The sequence below is a fragment of the Hylobates moloch genome, unplaced genomic scaffold, assembly GCF_009828535.3.
Source record: "Hylobates moloch isolate HMO894 unplaced genomic scaffold, HMol_V3 SCAFFOLD_15, whole genome shotgun sequence".
NCBI classification, from domain to species: Eukaryota; Metazoa; Chordata; class Mammalia; order Primates; family Hylobatidae; genus Hylobates; species Hylobates moloch.
This window is the reverse complement of record NW_026652290.1, coordinates 47,216,858-47,236,064: the sequence shown is the minus strand read 5'-3', so window position 1 is coordinate 47,236,064 and position 19,207 is coordinate 47,216,858. Positions and strand designations below refer to the sequence as shown.

Sequence of the window (19,207 nt, the reverse complement as noted above, 5' to 3'; positions counted from 1 at the left end):
TTGAGCCCAGGAGTTCGAGACCAGCCTGGTCAACATAGCAAGACCCTGTCTCTACAAAACATATAGAAAAAGTTAGCCGTGCGTGGTGACATGCACCTGTAGTCCCAGCTACCTGGGAGGCTGAAGCGGGAGGATCACCTGAGCCTGGGAGGTTGATGCTGCAATGAGCTGTGTTTGCGCCACTGCACTCCAGCCTGGACAGCAAAGTAAGACCCTGTCTCAAAAAATAATAATAATAAAAATTGAAATCAGGTAGTTCCATTTTATTATTGTTTTCCAAAATTGTTTTAGCTGTTTATTCTATTTATTCTAGTTCCTTTGCCTTTCCACATACATTTTAAAAAAATCTTTTCTACATCTTCAAAAAATTTTGCTGGCATTTTGATAGGAATTTTGTTAAACCTGTATATCAATTAAAGGAGTATTGACATCATTACTATGTTGAGTCTTCAGTCCATGAGCTTGAAATGTCTCTTTCTTTAGATCTTTAATTTCCTTTCTTTTTTGAGACAGGGTCTCACTCTGCCGCCCAGGCTAGAGTGCAGTGGTGTGATTTTGGCTCACTACAACCTTTGCCTTCCGGACTCAAGTGATCCTCCCACCTCAGCCTCCCAAGTAGCTGGGACTACAGGCTACCATGCCCAGTTAATTTTTTGTATTTTTTTTTTTGTAGAGATGGGGTCTTGCCCAGGCTGTCTTGAACTTCTGGACTCAAGCCATCTGCCTGCCTCGGCCTCCCAAAGTACTAGGATTGTAGGCATGAGCCACTGTGCCCAGCTGATCTTTGATTTCTTACAACAATCTTTTGTAGCTTTTAGCTTATAAGTCCTGTACATGTTTTGTTAAACTTACACCTAAGTATTTTGATTTTTTGAGTGATTATAAATGGTACTGCATTTAAATTTTTAGTTTGCATGTTTGTTGCTAGTATATGGAAATACCATTGATTTTTCTTTTTAAAAAAAAATTTTTTTGAGACAGGGTCTCACTTTGTCACCCAGGCTAGAGTGCAGTGGTGCAATCACTGCAGCCTCAAACTCCTGTGCTCAAGTGATCCTCCCGCCTCAGCCTCCCAGGTAGCTGGGACTACAGGCACATGTCACCAAGCCCCACTAATTTTTTAAAAAAATTTATCTGTAGAGATGGGTGTCTCACTATGTTGCCCAGGCTGGTCTTGAACTCCTGGGTTTAAGGGATCCTTCCATCTTGGCCTCCCAAAGTGCTGCAGTTACAGGTGTATGCCCCTTTGTTCGGCTGTGTTGGCATCTGTTAATTATGTTTTCTTTTCTTTTTTTTTTTTTGAGATGGAGTTTTGTTCCTGTTGCCCCAGCTGGAGTGCAATGGCGTGATCTCGGCTCACCACAACCTCTGCCTCCCAGTTTCAAGCGATTCTCCTGCCTCAGCCTCTGAGTAGCTGGGATTATAGGCATGTGCCACCATGCCTGGCTAATTTTTGTATTATTAGTAGAGACGGGGTTTCACCATCTTGGTCAGGCTGGTCTTGAACTCCTGACCTTAGGTGATCCACGCCACCATGCCCGGCTGTTGATTGTGTTTTCTCATTTAAGTTTTGGTTTTCCTATTTTTTGGTATAATGAGTGCTTTTTGGTGGAAACCTGGACTTTGGGGTGTCATAAGACTCTGGATCTCATTTAAATCTTGTGTTTTAGCAGGCTTCCTGATCCACTTTGGAAGGGGAAGGGGATGCCTCTTCATTATTGCCAAGTGGGGGTTTCCACTTGGCCTTTGTTGACACGTGGAGGGAGGTTGTTTGGCGCAAGTGGGAGTTCAGGCTCTCCAGTTGGCCTCCAGGGATACCACCCTTGCTGGGATGGGGAGGGGACCTCCACTGATATGTGGGGTGGGAGGTGGCCTTGTTGCAACTGAGTGATGTTGAAAGTCTTGACTCTCCACTTGGCTCCCTATGGGGACAAGAGTGACTTTATTTTCAATGCGAATCCGCTAACTCCAATTCCAGGAATGCCTCCAAAATGTCTAGTTGATGTATTATTGTTTATACAGGAACACCTATTCACTGTAACTTTTGCCTTTTTACAGAAACAACCCTTGATGCTGTTGCAGAAATCATAGGTTGTGACACCCACAGCATTCTCTCAACCATCTACAATTCCTTCAAGAGTAAGTATATTTTTTCCCCAAGATATAAGCCCTGGTTCTGGGGGGCTACTGTGTGGAGATTCACCTGCCTTGCGGACACCCAAGACCATGCTTCTGTCTGTAAGCTCCCTCTAATAATTATCCTGTACTGACAAACTGGATTTGTCTGCTTCCTACATTTTCTGAGCTCCTTGGGCATTTGGGGTGGCTTTGGGGTTGGCTTTCATGGAACACTCTCTCTGACACCACCTCAGAGAAGGGAATGAGTGCTTTCTTACGATCAAGTGGGGTGGAAGTCCAGGTTCTCCATATGGTTTCCACTGATACCATGCTGGGGGAGAGTCTCCTCACCTCTCGGTGGGAATGAAAATCCAGCCCTCGGCCGGGTGCAGTGGCTCATGCCTGTAATCCCAGCACTTTAGGAGGCCAAGGTGGGTGGATCACAAGGTCAAGAGATCAAGAACATCCTGGCCAATATGGTGAAACCCCGTCTCTACTAAAAATACAAAAATTAGCCGGGCGTGGTGGCGTGAGCCTGTAATCCCAGCTACTCAGGAGGCTGAGGCAGGAGAATTGCTTGAACCCAGGAGGCAGAGGTTGCAGTGAGCCGAGATTGTGCCACTGCACTCCAGCTTCGGTGAGAGAACGAGACTCCGTCTCAAAAAAAAAAAAAAAAAAAAATCCAGCCCTCCACTTGTCCTTCTCTGACACCATGCCAGGGAGAGGGGATGGTGGTGCCTCTTTACAGCCTAGCATGGGTGGAAGTCTAGGCTTTCCAAGAGGCAAGCATGGGGATGGGGCCTTTTCTGTGGTTTGGGCTGGATTAGAGCCATTATTGTGTAAACGTTTTCTGTCTTCTGAGGCTGCCCATTTCCTGGTCCTGTGGCTAGAAAGAGAAGGCTTGCATTGTCTTTGCCTGTCGGCATTTCCAGGTTGCTTGCTTCCTAGCACCCAGTCTGGGATATATAAAGCAACACCCACCATGTTGTTCCTTGGGTCCCAGGGTGGCTAGCTGGTTTGCCTTCTCTCCAACTTTCGGAGTCTTAGATTGTTTTATATATAATGCCCACAATTTTTAGTTGTACTTAGTAAAAGGAATAGGGAAAATTGTGTCTAGTTCATCTTCCTGGAAACAAAAATCTTCCGTCTTGTTTTCATGGAAGGCCATGGAACTGTGCTAACCACTAGAATCTATTTGTTTTGTTTGTTTGTTTCAGATGGAGTCTCGCTGTGTTGCCCAGGCTGGAGTGCAGTGGCGTGATCTCTGCTCACTGCAACCTCTACCTCCTCGGTTCAAGTGATTCTCCTGCCTCAGCCTCCTGAGTAGCTGGGACTACAGGTACATGATACCATGCCTGGCTGATTTTTTTGTATTTTTAGTAGATGGAGTTTCCCCATGTTGGCCAGGCTGATCTCAAACTCCCGACCTCAGGTGATCCACCTGCCTCAGCCTCCCAAAGTGCTGGATTACAGGTGTGAGCCACTGCACCTGGCCCACTGGAATCTATTTGTATAATACCCTGGCTGTGAAGTTAGAGTTCTTACACTTGGATTTGGCAGATGCAATTCAAATTGGTTACCAAAACATTGAAATGTATCGAGTTGCTTATAAAACAAATTCCATGCAGGATTGAAGAGTGGATTGGCTAACAGGGTAGCAGGCCTGGGAAATGAACCCCAGGAAACTGACTTAGTCATGCAATGAAGACTCAGGTGTTACCAACGGAGAGTGTCCAGGTTCTTGGCGTTTTGAACAAACAATTGGACAAAACGCACAAACAAAGCAAGGAAAGAATGATGCAACAAAAGCAGAGATTTATTGAAAACAAAAGCACACTCCACAGGGTGGAAGCCTGCCTAGCAGGTGGCTCAAGAGCCCGGTTACAGAATTTTCTGGAGTTTAAATACCCTCTAGAGGGTTCCCATTTGTTACTTTGTGTACACCCTATGTAAAAGAAGTAGTGGCCTGTGATCAGCCTGATTGGTTGCAAGAGGGGACCAATCAGAGGTCCCTTCAATTTTTCATCTGCCAGGCAGAAAAGTGGGGCAGGTTGCAAAGGGACTAGCTTCTGTTCCTTTTGTTACTTGGGCATGGAAAGTTTGGGTTTTCCTTTTGATTTAGTTCTAGGAAGTCAGCGTGAATTGGCCTTAGGTTCCCTGCCTCCAGACCCTATTTTTCTGCCTTACGGTTCATATTGGGTTTGTTACAAGGATATTCAAACTTTGTGAACTGCCAAGCAGGAATCTAGAGTTTCTAGAACATTGGAGAGGGGCCAGGAAGGTATAAAAACTTTTGTGAAAACGTCAAAAATAAATATTTAGTTAAAAATAAAATTTCCCATTTTCAGATTTTGTGAATATCTGTAGGAATTTCCAGGATATATTAATTTGCTAAAGTTAATAAAAGCAAGAAACAGAAGGACGTTTCAGAATGCTATTGTTTGTGTAACAAGGGGTGCTGAATACATAACGTAATTGTTTGGTTATGAATAAACTGACTCTGGAAGAACACACATAGCTAATAGCATTGTTACCTAGGGGGAGGTGAAGTGGGTCCTGGAGAACAGAAAGGGAGATTTTCCACCTTACACACATTTGCCATCTTACGAATTTGAACGCTAAGAGTCCCCCTGCCACTTCCTTCCTCTGCCCTGCCCCTTTCTTCGTCTGCCCTTTACTCTCTCAATATCCTCTTTTCATGCTTTTTTTTTTTTTTTAAATCACTTCAGGTCCTTTAAAAAATTTATTTGCAAGAAGTACGTATATATTCTGAATAAAATTCATTTTCAGATATATGTATTACAAATATCTTGTCTGTTCTACTGTCTTTCCCTTTCCTCAATGGGGTCTTTTCGGTGTCTTATAGTTACTGACACCCAATTTATCAGCCTTTTCCTTTAGGACTGGCACTTTTTGTGTTCTGCTAAAACGTTATTTTCCTCTCTCATAGTCATGATAGTCTGCGATTTTATTGTCTAGAGTTGTGTTGTTCACATTCAGGTCTACCATCCATCTAGAATTATTTTACTTGAGATAGGAGTCAAGGTTCATTTCCCCCCAATCGACCTTCAATTGACCTAGCACTATATATTGAAAAAAACTCTCCTTATTGCATTACAGTGGCTACTTGTAGGAGGAAAAAGTGACTACATAGCTGTGGGTCTGTTTCTGGCCTCTCTCTTTTTCATTCATTGTTTTTACTTTTGTGCCAGTTATCACACTGTTCTGATTACTGTGGCATTATAATCATCTTGATAACTGTATCGTGAATTCTCCAACTATGTTCTTCGCCGAAAGTCCACGGAACACCAACCACGACCTTCGGAATTTCCCTCCGGAAGATGAAGGCACTGTAGCGATGCAGGTGGACCCTATCATATCTCAGGTCCATCGGGTCCTGTGTACACCTTGAGGGACGCCCGCCCAACGCGCATGCGCAGCCTCAATGCTGGGTTGGGCGGAGCCTCGCCGGCTGCATCACGTCACTTCCGAGGCGGGAGGATGAAGTTGATTGATTATGGTCTCTCCGGCAACCAGGTAGGGGCTGGGGAAGAAGGAACCTCCGAGATGAGGGGATAGGGTCTGGCCTTGAGCTAAGGCGACTCCCTGGCCTGGGTGAGGGGAAGCGGTGTAATGGTCGAGCTAAGGCCGCGGGCCCTGGGCGGCTTCCGGATCCCCGCGACGCCGAACTCTGAAGGAAGACTCAGCCCAGGCGCTGGGACCAGAGCCCTGGCTCCCGCGAGTGCGTGGCGGGGAAGAGGTCTCTTGAGTCCAGTTTCCACGGCTGGGAATGGGTGTCGCGCCGGGCGCTGTGTGTGAAAGGCCTCTGTGCCAGAGGGCTCCTGGCTGTTTATTCCCGCATTTCTGCGAGACGTAGGGGAGGCTCCGCAGCGTCTGCGAGTGGCAGGACCGAGGGTTGAGCGCTGGGGGCCAGTGGCACCTTAGCCAGTGACGGCGAGTTAGGACTAGCAAAGAAACTCTGGTTTTTGAGAAGGCAGGAGGAGGGTGCTGACTCGAGCGTCCACGGGAATGGCTGTTTGAGATGTCTTGCTCTTCCAATACTTACTCTGCGGCTTCCTGGCTGTGTGGCTTTGGGCAAATGTTTTAAACTCTGAGTGTTTCTTCAGCTGTAACTTTGGGAATAACAAGCCCACTCATACGGTTGTTGTGAAGCGTAAATCAGACTGCGCTTGCAAGGTGCTCAGCTGGTGTCTGGCACATAGTAGGTATTCAACAAATGGTAGCCACATAATACTCTTTTTTTTCAGTTTCCAAACCTTCGGTGTAATGATTTAAGAATCGTGAAGTTACTTTTGAAGTAACGTCTGGATTTCATACACTCATATATTTAGTAAGCAGAGTACTTGCTTACACTGTTGCCGTTTGCAACGGTGTGTTTGCATAATGGAAGCTATGTTTGTGCCTTTGTCAAGGGTGTGGAATATGCCTTCCCTACCATGTACATGTCCCCTTTTCTCCATTTCTTAATAATAGTTGATTTTTTTTTAGTGTTTGCTATGTTACAGGCACTGTACTAATCCCTTTACTGAATTACTCAATCCTGTAATAACCCTAATCATAGGAACTATAATTTTTATTTATGGAGGGAGAAATGGGCTTAGAGATGTTAAGAAATTTATTCAAAGGCATAGATCTATTAGCCAGGCAAGGTGGCACACTCCTGTAGTCCCAGCTATTTGTTGGGGCTGAGGCAAGTGGATTGCTTGAACCTGGGAGACAGGCTGCAGTGAGCCGAGATCACGCCATTGCATTCAAATCTGGGTGACAAAGTGAGACCCTGTCTTGGCTGGGCGCAATGGCTCACACCTGTAATCCCAGCACTTTGGGAGGCTGAGGCGGGCGGATCACCTGAGGTCAGGAGTTCGAGACCAGCCTGGCCAACGTGGTGAAACCCCGTCTCTACCAAAAAATACAAAAATTGACTGGGCACTGTGGCTCACGCCTGTAATTTCAGCACTTTGGGAGGCCAAGGCGACTGGATCACGAGGTCAGGAGATCGAGACCATCGTGGCTAACACAGTGAAACCCCGTCTCTACTAAAAAAAATACAAAAAAATTGGCTGCGCATGGTGATGGGATCCTGTAGTCCCGGCTACTCGGGAGGCTGAGGCAGGAGAATGGCGTGTTTCGGACGGCGGAGCTTGCAGTGAGCGGAGATCCCGCGCTGCACTCCAGCCTGGGCGACAGTGAGACTGTCTCAAAACAAACAAACAAACAAAAATTAGCCGGGCGTGGTGGTGGGCGCCTGTAATCCCAGCTACTCAGGAGGCTTTGGCAGGAGAATCGCTTGAACCCGGGAGACAGAGGTTGCAGTGAGCCGAGATTCCGCCACTGCATTCCAGCCTGGGCGACAAGAGCGAGACTCCGTCTTTTTTTTTTTTTTTTTTTTTTTTGAGACGGAGTCTCGCTCTGTCACCCAGGCTGGAGGGCAGTGGCGCGATCTCGGCTCACTGCAAGCTCCGCCTCCCGGGTTCACGCCATTCTCCTGCCTCAGCCTCTCCGAGTAGCTGGGACTACAGGCGCCCGCCACCACGCCCGGCTAATTTTTTGTATTTTTAGTAGAGACGGGGCTTCACTGTGGTCTCGATCTCCTGACCTCATGATCCGCCCACCTCGGCCTCCCAAAGTGCTGGGATTGCAAGCGTGAGCCACCGCACCCGGCAGACTCCGTCTTAAAAAAAAAAAAAAAAAAAAGTGAGACCCTGTCTCAAACAACAACAACGACAACAACAAACAACAACAACAAAGGCATAGAGCTAGTAAAGGCCGATCCAATACCATGTCACTCCAGAACCTAGGGCTTAGCTACAAATTTCATTCATTCCTTCAGATACTTATTGAACGTTTACAGTGTACCAGCATTGTGCTGGGTGTTGTGGATACAATGATGATCAAAACAGATAAAGCCCCTGTCTTTAAATTGCTTATAAATCTAGCAAGGGAGATAGTAAATATATAAATAAAACTAAATATTAATTACGATTGTGATGCATGCTGTGGAGGACAGTAGAGGGTGCTGTGAGAATACATAATGGAGTCACAGGCATGGGGCGGGGGGTGGGGAATGAGGAGAGACAGGGAAGGCTTTCCCAAGAAAATAATATTTAGCTGAGACTTCAAGGACTGAGTTAGAGTTAAATTGGACAGAGCTAACAGGAGGAGGGAAGGGCATGTGTGAAGTCTTGAGACTAGGAGGAGCTTGTATCTTGTTACTTAAAGACCCGTGTGAGGCTGAATGTGGTGGCTCACACCTATAATCCCAGCGCTTTGGGAGGCTGAGGTGGGAGGATCATGTGAGGCCAGGAGTTTGAGACTAGCCTGGGCAACATAGGGAGACCCCATCTCTACAAAAAATAAAAAATTATCTAGGCATGGTGGTGTGCACCTGTTGTCCCAGTTACTCAGACGGCTGAGTCAGGAGGATCACTTGAGCCCAGGAGTTTGCAGCTGCAGTAAACTGTGATAATACTACTGCATTCCAGCCTGGGCAACAGAGTAAGACCCTGACTCAAAAAAAAAAAAGAAAAGAAAAGAAAAGAAAAAAATAAGCATTAAACCAGACTGGGATGTATTATGGATAATATACTAACGCAGTTTCTTTCAGAAAAGAAATCCCACCACTTACTTGTATGTAGCTGAGCAGATACAACCCATTATGTAGTCTCAAGATTAATGGTAATTTGTCTTCTTATAAGAAGACTTGACAGCACCATTTGCTGTACATGCTTTCATAGTTCATTCTAAATTCACCTGGTAATTGGGTTGGTCATCTGTGCCACCTAATTACTTTTTTCCAAAGGAAAACATAAAACAGCTCTACGATCAAACAAGTAGTTGAGGTGCCTAGGCTAAACTTCCACAGTGATAGGGATAGGGCTGGGGCATTGTCTTCCTGGATATTTCCGTTTAAAATAGGGGGTTTGGCTGAGCACGGTGGCTCATGCCTGTAATCCCAGTACTTTGGAAGGCTGAGGAGGGCAGATCACCTGAGGTCAGGAGTTCGAGACCAGCCTGGCCAACATGGCGAACCCCATCTCTATTAAAAATACAAAAATGTGTAGTGGTGCTTGCCCGTAATCCCAGCTACTCAGGAGGCTGAGGCAGGAGAATCACTTGAACTGGGAAGCGGAGGTTGCAATGAGTTGAGATTGTGTCACTGCACTCCAGCCTGGGCTACAGAGTGAGACTCCATCTCAAAAAAATAAATAAATAAATAAACGTATGTATGTATGTATGTATATATATATGTATGTATGTACGTACGTATGTAAAGGGGGGGTTCCAGGCCCTTCAGAAAAACAGTCCTGGGCTTTACTGTATTTACTGGGTTTAAACAAGCTAAGCTACGGCTAGTTTATTTAGCCTTTAAAAAGATTTGCATACATATCAAAGGGGCAGAGGAATAATTTATAAATACTGAGTTTTTCAAAGAAATGCTGTAAGGAAAAGGAAGGAGAGAAGATCTCTTTCCCTTTGGAAACAGGGAAAATTCAGTTTTAAAATTTTTACTACCCCATGTTTGCATGACAACTAAAAAAAAAATTTACTTATAGCACAGTAAAATGTTGGACTCGAGCAACATCCATAATGTTGGATGGTGTAGGGATTATTCATTCTCATCCCATTATACACATAAGAAACCTTTCTTTGGTAGCCAATGTTATTTTAATGCAAAAATGAACTCTATTCTGGAAGGCCATAAGCATGAGGGTGAAAATTGGGATTGAATGGTGTGTAAATTCAGTGTGAAAGCTTCTTGCCACCCACCCAGATAGGAAATACAACAAATTCCTTAGGATTTTACCTGAGCTCTCCCTCCTATCTTCTAAAGTTCCCAGTGACATGGGACTTGGCCATTTAAACTGCTTAGTGGAGGGAGAGGTCTGTGATGGCCGCTGAATTTACTACTGGAGAAGAGTCTTGATCCACACCTCAAGAGAGGGTTCTTGGATCTTGTGTAAGAAATAATTTCAGGCCAATCCATAGAGAAAAGTGAAAGGAAGTTTATTAGAGAAGCAAAGAAACAAGAGAATGGCTACTCCATAGGCAAAGCAGCCCTGAGGGCTGCTGGCTGGCCACTTTTATGGTCATTTCCTGATTATATGCTAAAGAAGGGGTGGATTATTCATGAATTTTCCAGGAAAGGGGTGGGTAATTCCCAGAACTGAGAGTTCCTCCCCTTCATAGACTATATAGGGTAACTTCTTGACATTGCCATGGTATTTGTAAACTGTTATGGTGTTGGTAGGAGTGTCTTTTAGCATGCTAATGCATTGTAATTAGCATATAATGAGCAGTGAGGATGACCAGAGGTCACTTTCATTGCCATTTTCCATTTGATGGGTTTTGACCGGCTTCTTTACCTCGGCCTGCTTTATCAGCAAGGTCTTTGTGACCTGTATCTTATGTGACCTCCTATCTCATCTTGTGATTTAGAATGCCTAACCTGGGAATACAGCCCAGTAGGTCTCAGCCTTATTTTACCCAGCCTCTATTCAAAATATAGTTGCTCTGGTTCAGATGACTGATAAATTGATTGAATATTGCTTACCAGTGGTTTGAGCTTCCTTGCTGTACTTAGCTAGTGTTTTATTAAGTAAGGCTATGTTTGTACTAGGAACACTAAGTTCTGAAGGGGATATAAATTTTTCCAGTTTATATGAGCAGCACTTAGTGGTCATTAAATTGGATACTACTACATTAAGAAACTACCGTTGCAGAATTTTCTATGAGTATAGCATTATAATCCAGATTGGTTTAAAATGTTAGCTAAACTGAATCAAAGAAACTGTACTGAGTTCCTGTTAAGCAGCTAGCTTGTTTATGTTCAATTGTTGCTTAGAAGCCTTTGTATTCTGTTTGAGTTGTTAAAAGAAAAACTTCAGACAAGTTAAATTCAACAGAGTTTAACTGAACAAAGAATGATTTGCAGATCAGCAGCCTCTGGAACTAGAATAGGTTCAGAGTGACTCTGGGGCAGCTACATGGTTGGATAGTATTTATGGATAGAAACAGCAAAGTGACATACAGAAAATGGAAGTGAGGTACAGGCCAGGCCTAGTGGCTTACACCTATAATCCCAGCACTTTAGGAGGCCAAGGCAGGAGGATTGCTTGAGCCCAGGAGTTTGAGACCACCCTGGGCAACATAGGGAGACCCCATCTCTACAAAAAAAAAAATATATATATATATATATAGATGCAGGTGTGCCACTCATGCCTGTGGTCCTAGCTACTCAGGAGACTGAGGTGGGAGGATCGCTTGAACCTGGGAGGTTGAGGCTGCAGTGAGCCATGATCACACCACTGCACCCCAGCCTAGGTGGCAGACGGAGACCTTGTCTCAAAAAAAAAAAAAAAGGGAAGTGAGGTACAGAAACAGCTAGATTGGTTGCAGCCTAGTGTTTGCCTTATTTGAGCAGTTGGCTGCCTATGACTGGCTGAAACTAGGCTGCTGTGATTGGCTGAGACTGGGCTACTTGTTTTTTTGTTTTGTTTTGTTTTGTTTTGTTTTGTTTTGTTTTGAGATGAAGTCTCGCTCTGTCGCCCAGGCTGGAGTGCAGTGGCGCGATCTCAGCGCACTGCAAGCTCTGCCTCCCAGGTTCACGCCATTCTCCTGCCTCAGCCTCCCGAGTAGCTGGGACTACAGGCACCCGCCACCACGCTCGGCTAATTGTTTTTTTGTATTTTTAGTAGAGACGGGGTTTCACCGTGTTAGCCAGGATGGTCCCGATCTCCTGACCTCGTGATCTGCCCACCTCGGCCTCCCAAAGTGCTGGGATTACAGGCTTGAGCCACCACGCCCTGCCGAGACTGGGCTACTTGTTACAAGAATAGGTTAAAGTTTGTTTGCACATCCAGTTAGGTTACAGGTTACTAGCTATGGAGGAACATTTAGGTTAAACTTAAAATATGTAAGGCGGCAGCTTTAGGCTAAACTTCTTGTAACAAGGTGATTAGAGCTAAGCTTAGGGATCTGTTCATCTCTTAGACAGTATTAGAATCCTTCCTGTTTAAAGTTCCAACTAAAGGATTTTTTTTTTTACATGACCCCCTGTTTGATGCACTTAAGAGTTAAGAATGTGGGCTTCAGAGTCTGAATACATTGGTTGAAATCTCTTTTCCATCATTTGCTAGCCATGTGACTTCAGGTACTTTTCTTATTTAGCAAATGAAAGTAACTGTCATACCTACCTTAGGATTGCTGTGAGGATGAAATGAGATCATGGATATGGAGAATGTGTAGTTCAGTGTCTGGCACATTGCAAATACTTAAAAAAGTTAGTAATTCTTATTAATATTTTTCCTTTTCAATAGCTATATATGGTACTGTGAACCCAGAAAATCTGAGACAGGTCTTAGTTAATTCAGAGAGTTTATTTTGCCAAGGTTGAGGACGTGCCCATGACACAGCCTCAGGAAGTCCTGATGACATGTGCCCAGGGTGGTTGGGGCACAACTTGGTTTTATGCATTTTAGGGAAACATGAGACATCAATATATGTAAGAAGTACTTTAATTCCATCTAGAAAGGTGGGACAACTCAAAGTAGGGCCCCCCCGCCCCCCCCCACCCCCAGGGGCTTCTAGGTCACAGATAGGTGAGAGACAAATGGTTGCATTCTTTTGAGTTTCTGATGAGCCTTTCCAAAGGAGGCAATCAGAATATGCATCTATCTCTGTGAGCAGAGGGATGACTTTGAATACAATGGGAGGCAGGTTTGCCCTGAACAGTTCCCAGCTAGAAGGAGCCCAAGATATTTTCCTTTCACATTTCCCCACTTTTCTTTTTTAAAATCGTTTGGAGAAAGCATTTCAGAAGAAAATGAATCTCTGGTCTCAAGTTTCATCTGATCTCTCATGGCTAGGATGGTTTATTCCTAGATAGTTAGGTCCTGAAAGCTCATTCTTAGCAGGTGGTGAAGTCTCATGTCCTGTGAAGAGAAAATGGGGGGAGGAAGAGAGAAAAACAAAACAAAAGAACAATCCTGGAAAAATCGATATAGGCCACATTACTCTGAAGTCCATACATTAGTAGGCAGGTATGAAAGTGGCTTATGTATGTAAATAGGTTGCCGTTATTTTCTTCTGAAGTTTAAGTTGTCTGGCTTCAGTTTTCAGGGCTTTAAGAAAGCCCAGCTTAGTTTTCAGTGACTCCAAATTAGGAAAAATGGAAAAAAAAAAAAAAAGGAAAAACTGAAAACATTATTTTGAAGACTTATAGCCAAGAAAAATTAGAATTCAGTTCAAACTGTAGAAAATAATGAAAATTGAAAAAACATTAGGCAAGACTAGAATCTAACAACAGGTTTACTATACTTTTGAAACATAATTTTTCTCTCTCTAGTTTCCCAATTTTGCCAAAGACAAGTCATGCTAGGACTAGTTTGCTTTATTATACTTGACCTAATTATTTGTATACAGTGCAGCAAGAATAATTTTTTTTTACATAGGCTTTTAAATTGCTTTGATGGAACTTGTTCCATAGGAGGAATCTCAGATAAGACTTTCTAAAGCTGAGCCATGATTTGTGTCATCAAATACCTATGAGCTGGGTGAATTTCCTCTCCTCTTCAGGTTCCAAGATAAACCTGGGGCTTCTGGGACTGTCAGAAAGTGACATTCTTTACTTACCACAGGTCAGAAACCCTGTACATGGACTGTGTACACAAAATATGAGGCCAGTTTTTCCAGGGGCTTTATTGGCTCTTTATGGCACGTTTGATTCCTTAAAGGAAAGCACTCCATTCCAGTCAAAGCCTTGGTAAAATAACCAGTTTCTCCAATTGTGTCCTGTTACAAATGAAAACAGAGTCTTATAGCACTGATGCAAATAACTGTATTGCCATAAGAATACTCATAAATAGTTTCCAGATTCTGTCGTAATCAGGTAGAGATAAACAAATATGCTCCAAATGTTGTTCATAGGAGTATGCTGAATTGTTAAAAGCTGTCAGTAGCTCAAAAGAAAAGTTTTAAGACTCTGAAAAACAAAACAAAGGATCAGCAAACATTTTAAGCAAAAATTCAGTCCATGCAGTTAATTCCTGTTCTGCTTGATACTCATGAACATTTTAGCTCTCTGTGAGTCCTGAAAGTTTCTCCTCTATTCTGATATCAAAATCTCCAAAGTTATCAGAAACCTGCGTGCAGAAGCACCTGTTAGAGTTTTGTAGCTGATTATAAAATCACCTTCTGAAGAGGACCAAAACAAGACAACAATTGTCTGTGGATGACAAAAAGTTTTAGGGCAGCCATAGTCAAAGACACAATTGACAAGGAAATTTGTTACCTCTGTGACACACAATAATTTTAACATAACAATTATGATTATTACTGATAATGTATACTAAGTTATATCAGAATTATAGGAGTTTCCCATAATTTTGGAACACATACCAATAACATATTTATACAAATACAGCCCAAAGGAAACCGAACACCATTTCATATTTGACAATGCCTCTTGTATAATTTTTGTACCAGATAAGCCAAATTATGTTATTTTTTGGAATTTGGGGAACCTCTAATGTCTTAAAGGATTAATTAGGTCAGAAAAAGACATAATTTATGATTTGATTTGGGAAAGTTTGTCAAATATCAAAGGTTTTAAACACCTGATATCACAAAATAGGATCACAGGTCATTGTAAAATAAGTCATTCACTTAACCAAAATGATAAGGATTTCAAAAACAGAGGTGAAAACCTTTATTTGTTGAGAGAGAAGAATTAATTTTGCAAACAATAAGCCTTAATAAAACCAGCATGAAGCTAATTAAATTTGTTTTTCAAAATTTTATAAATAATCTATAAGATTTTAATCTTGACCGTAAGATATGGCTTCCATAAGCCTTTTATAACCTTTATTAAGGAGTTGGTTAATGCTTCAAGAAAACCTTACTAATCTGACACAGGGGCCCATATGCTGGTTTTGCATCAGTGTGCCTTTGACATTAATAATTAATTTATAGAGAAACTGAACTTATTTTATCTTTCAGTATTGGCCCTTACAATCTTACGTGCCCACCTCTTCCACAATAGTCCCTGGGCTTTGAGGAGTTGAATAGCTTTAACTTCTTGCCCTGTGTCTCAGGAATGCAGTTTATTTTGATTGGCATCTTCTATGGGGCCTGAAGACAAAGCTTTAATTGCAGTCAGTGTTTAAGATTTAGTAAGACTGGCCGGGGATGGTGACTCATGCCTCTAATCCCAGCACTTTGGGAGGCCGAGGCGGGTGGATCAACTGAGGTCAGGAGTTCGAGACTAGCCTGGCCAACATGGTGAAACCCCGACTCTACTAATAATATCAAAAAAATTAGCTGGATGTGGTGGTGCACACCTGTAATCTTAGCTATTTGAGAGGGTGAGGCAGGAGAATCACTTGAACCCAGGAGGTGGAGGATGCAGTGAGCCAAGATCGCACCATTGCACTCCAGCCTGGGCAACAAGAGCAAAACTCCGTTTAAAAAAAGAAAAGATTTAGCAAGACTTGGTGTCCTGTTTTAGATCCAGGAGCCAAAGCCCTGTGTCACAGGCCAATGTCACAAGGACTTTAAAAGCACATACAGGAAGATACATGGAGACTGAATCGCTTGAGCCTGGGAGGTGGAGGTTGCGGTGAGCCAAGATCACACCATTGCACTCCAGCCTGGGCAATGAGTGAAACTATGTCTCAAAAGAAAAAAAAAAAGAAAGAAAAGGTTTTGTGGGGGTTTTTTGTTTGTCTGTTTGTTTGTTGTGAGATGGAGCCTTGCTCTGTTGCCCAGACTGAAGTGCAGCGGCCCGACCTTAGCTCACTGCAACCTCCGCCTCCCAGGTTCAAGCGATTCATTCTCCTGCCTCAGACTCCTGAGTAGCTGGGATTACAGGCGTGTGCCACCATGCCCAGCTAATTTTTGTATTTTTAGTAGAGACAGGGTTTCACCATGTTAGCCAGGCTGGTCATGAACTCCCGACCTCAGGTGATCCGCCCGTCTCAGCCTCCCAAAGTGCTGGGATTACAGGTGTAAGCTACCGCACCCAGTCAAAAAAATTTTTTTAATCTCAGTTTTTTTATTTCTAAGCAAACCAAAGCTTAATAATAATGTGGCAACTTGGTCATATTAAAGTTTTTTGGCTTTTAAAATTTTTTTTATTTTTATTTCTTTTTTTTTGTGAGACAGAGTCTCACTCTGTCACCCAGGCTGGAGTGCAGTGGCGTGATCTCGGCTCACTGCAACCTCTGCCCCCAGGGTTCATGCAGTTCTCCTGTCTCAGTCTCCCATATAGCTGGGATTACAGGTGCCTGCCACCATGCCTGAGTAATTTGCGTATTTTTAGTAGAGACAGGGTTTCACTATTCTGGCTAGGCTGGTCTTGAACTCCTGACCTCAGATGATCCACCTGCCTTGGCCTCCTAAACTGCTAGAATTACAGGAATTATAGGTGTGAGCCACTAGGCCTGCCCATTTTTCTTTTTTGTCTTTTTTTTTTTTTTTTTTTGAGATAGAGTCTTGCTCTGTCACCCAGGCTGGAGTGCAGTGGCGCAATCTCGGCTCACTGCAAGCACCACTTCCCAGGTTCACACCATCCTCCTGCCTCAGCCTCCAGAGTAGCTGGGACAGGCGCCTGCCACCACGCCTGGCTAATTTTTTTTTTTTTTGAGACGGAGTTTCGCTCTTGTTGCCCAGGCTGGAGTGTAATGGCGCAATATTGGCTCACCACAACTTCCGCCTCCTGGGTTCAAGCGATTCTCCTGCCTGAGCCTCTCGAGTAGCTGGGATTAGCGGCATGTGCCACCACGCCAGGCTAGTTTTATATTTTTAGTAGAGACAGGGTTTCTCCATGTTGGTCAGGCTGGTCTCGAACTCCCAACCTCAGGTCATCCGCCTGCCTCGGCCTCCCAAAGTGCTGGGACTACAGACGTGAGCCACCACACCCGGCCTCTGGCTAATTTTTTGTATTTTTAGTAGAGACGGCATTTCACCATGTTAGCCAGGATGGTCTCGATCTCCCAGCCTCGTGATCTGCTTGCCTTGGCCTCCCATAGTTCTGGGATTACAGCCACCGCACCCGGCCTCTGGCTAATTTTTTGTATTTTTAATAGAGACGGCATTTCACCATGTTAGCCAGAATGGTCTCAATCTCCCAACCTCGTGATCTGCTTGCCTCGGCCTCCCATAGTTCTGGGATTACAGGCCTCCCATAGTTCTGGGATTACAGGCACCCAGCCTCTTTTTAAAAGACTTTTTAATTGCGACTTATACTGACCATTCATGACATGCTTGAACTTTCTCATTTGTCTTGAACATCCCTGTTTTTTGTTGTTTTGTTTTGTTTTTTGAGACGGAGTCTCTCTCTGTCGCCTAGGCTGGAGTGCAGTGGTGCGATCTTAGCTCACTGCAAGCTCCAAGCTCCGCCTCCCGGGTTCACACCATTCTCCTGCCTCAGCCTCGTGAGTAGCTGGGACTGCAGGCTGCCACCACCACGCCCGGCTAATTTTTTCTATTTTTAGTAGAGACGGGGTTTCACCATGTTAACCAGGATGGTCTTGATCTCCTGACCTTGTGGTCTGCCTGCCTCTGCCTCCCAAAGTGCTGGGATTACAGGTGTAAGCCACCGCCCCTGGCAACATCCCTCCTTCTTAAACAACCAGTCATTTTATTTTAGGACTAAATTTACCATACAAGATTCTTTCTCATAAAATTATTTTTCTTTAAGCTTTCTTACCACACATACAAAAATCCTATTTATTTTTAAAACTTTCTTTACATCTCTTTTTATTTTCTGGTTCCTTTTACCTTGTTTTATATGTAACCTTTAAGTAAGCTGTGAATTAGACAAAACTTGTTCACCTTTTTTTAAAAAGGACACATCCTTTTGTTTTTTTAGCAAGAGTGTTTTCCTACAATATATATTTATTGGAAAATACCCAAATAATTAAATACCTATTATTTAACTTAATATAACTTTATATTCTAAATTATGACCAGTTTATCTACAGGTATTTATCCCATTACATTTACCTAATTATTTTATTTTGTTTACATACATTATTTATGAAAACTATGATAGTCATAATTTAAAGTTATGAAACCACCGTTGCAAAATTGTAACAGTGAAAAGTGATTGGACCTAACTAACTAAACTTCATCTTGCTCTTAACCTCCAGTCTGTCCTTGTTCATTCCTGGGCATAGGTTGAACTAACTTTGGGAGGAACTTAGTTTATAGTTTAGCTTTGAAACAAAGATGATAACAGTCCTTTCCCAAAAGAAACCTCCTTATTGCCTGTGGACTAGACTGCCTAAAGCCATGAGATTAGAAGTTACGGTAATTTTACCATATTTAAGATGCAGCTATTTTCATTAAACCGGTATTAATGTCTTATTTATTAAAAATTACACAAGCGGCCGGGCGCGGTGGCTCACGCTTGTAATCCCAGCACTTTGGGAGGCCGAGGCGGGCGGATCACGAGGTCAGGAGATCGAGACCACGGTGAAACCCCATCTCTACTAAAAATACAAAAAAAAATTAGCTGGGCATGGTGGCGGGCCCCTGTAGTCCCAGCTACTTGGAGAGGCTGAGGCAGGAGAATGGTGTGAACCTGGGAGGCGGAGCTTGCAGTGAGCAGAGATTGCGCCACTGCACTCCAGCCTGGGTGACAGAGCGAGACTCCGTCTCAAAAAAAAAAAAAAAAAAATTACACAAGCAAAGATCATTCTGTTTTGGGCTGGGTTTAATGTTTTGTAACCCCCGTGCCATATTTTGACACCTTAATGTATCTGGCAGAGAATTATGAAATTGCTTGATTAGGCCATGCATGGTGGCTCATGCCTGTAATCCCAGCACTTTGGGAGGCCTAGGTTGGCGGATCACGAGGTCAGGAGTTTGAGACCAGCCTGACCAACGTGGTGAAACCCTGTCTCTACTAAAAATACAAAAATTAGCTGGGCGTGGTGGCACGTGCCTGTAATCCCAGCTACTCAGGAGGCTAAGGCAGGAGAATCACTTGAACCCGGGAGGCAGAGTTTGCAGTGAGCCAAGATCACGGCACTGCACTTCAGCCCTGGGTGACAGAGCGAGACTCCAT

General features: G+C 43.7%; 1 protein-coding gene across 1 annotated transcript in view; it reads left to right on the top strand.

The window, feature by feature from the left end:
* Nucleotides 1-5,576: 5,576 nt before the first annotated feature.
* The window catches only part of DHRS7B (dehydrogenase/reductase 7B), a 66,508-nt gene continuing 52,877 nt past the window's right edge, over nt 5,577-19,207 (top strand). The window contains exon 1 of the mRNA XM_032177017.2: nt 5,577-5,655. Within this exon, the coding sequence (XP_032032908.1) occupies nt 5,636-5,655 (20 nt within the window). The 5' untranslated portion in view covers nt 5,577-5,635. The remainder of the gene's footprint in view (nt 5,656-19,207) is intronic.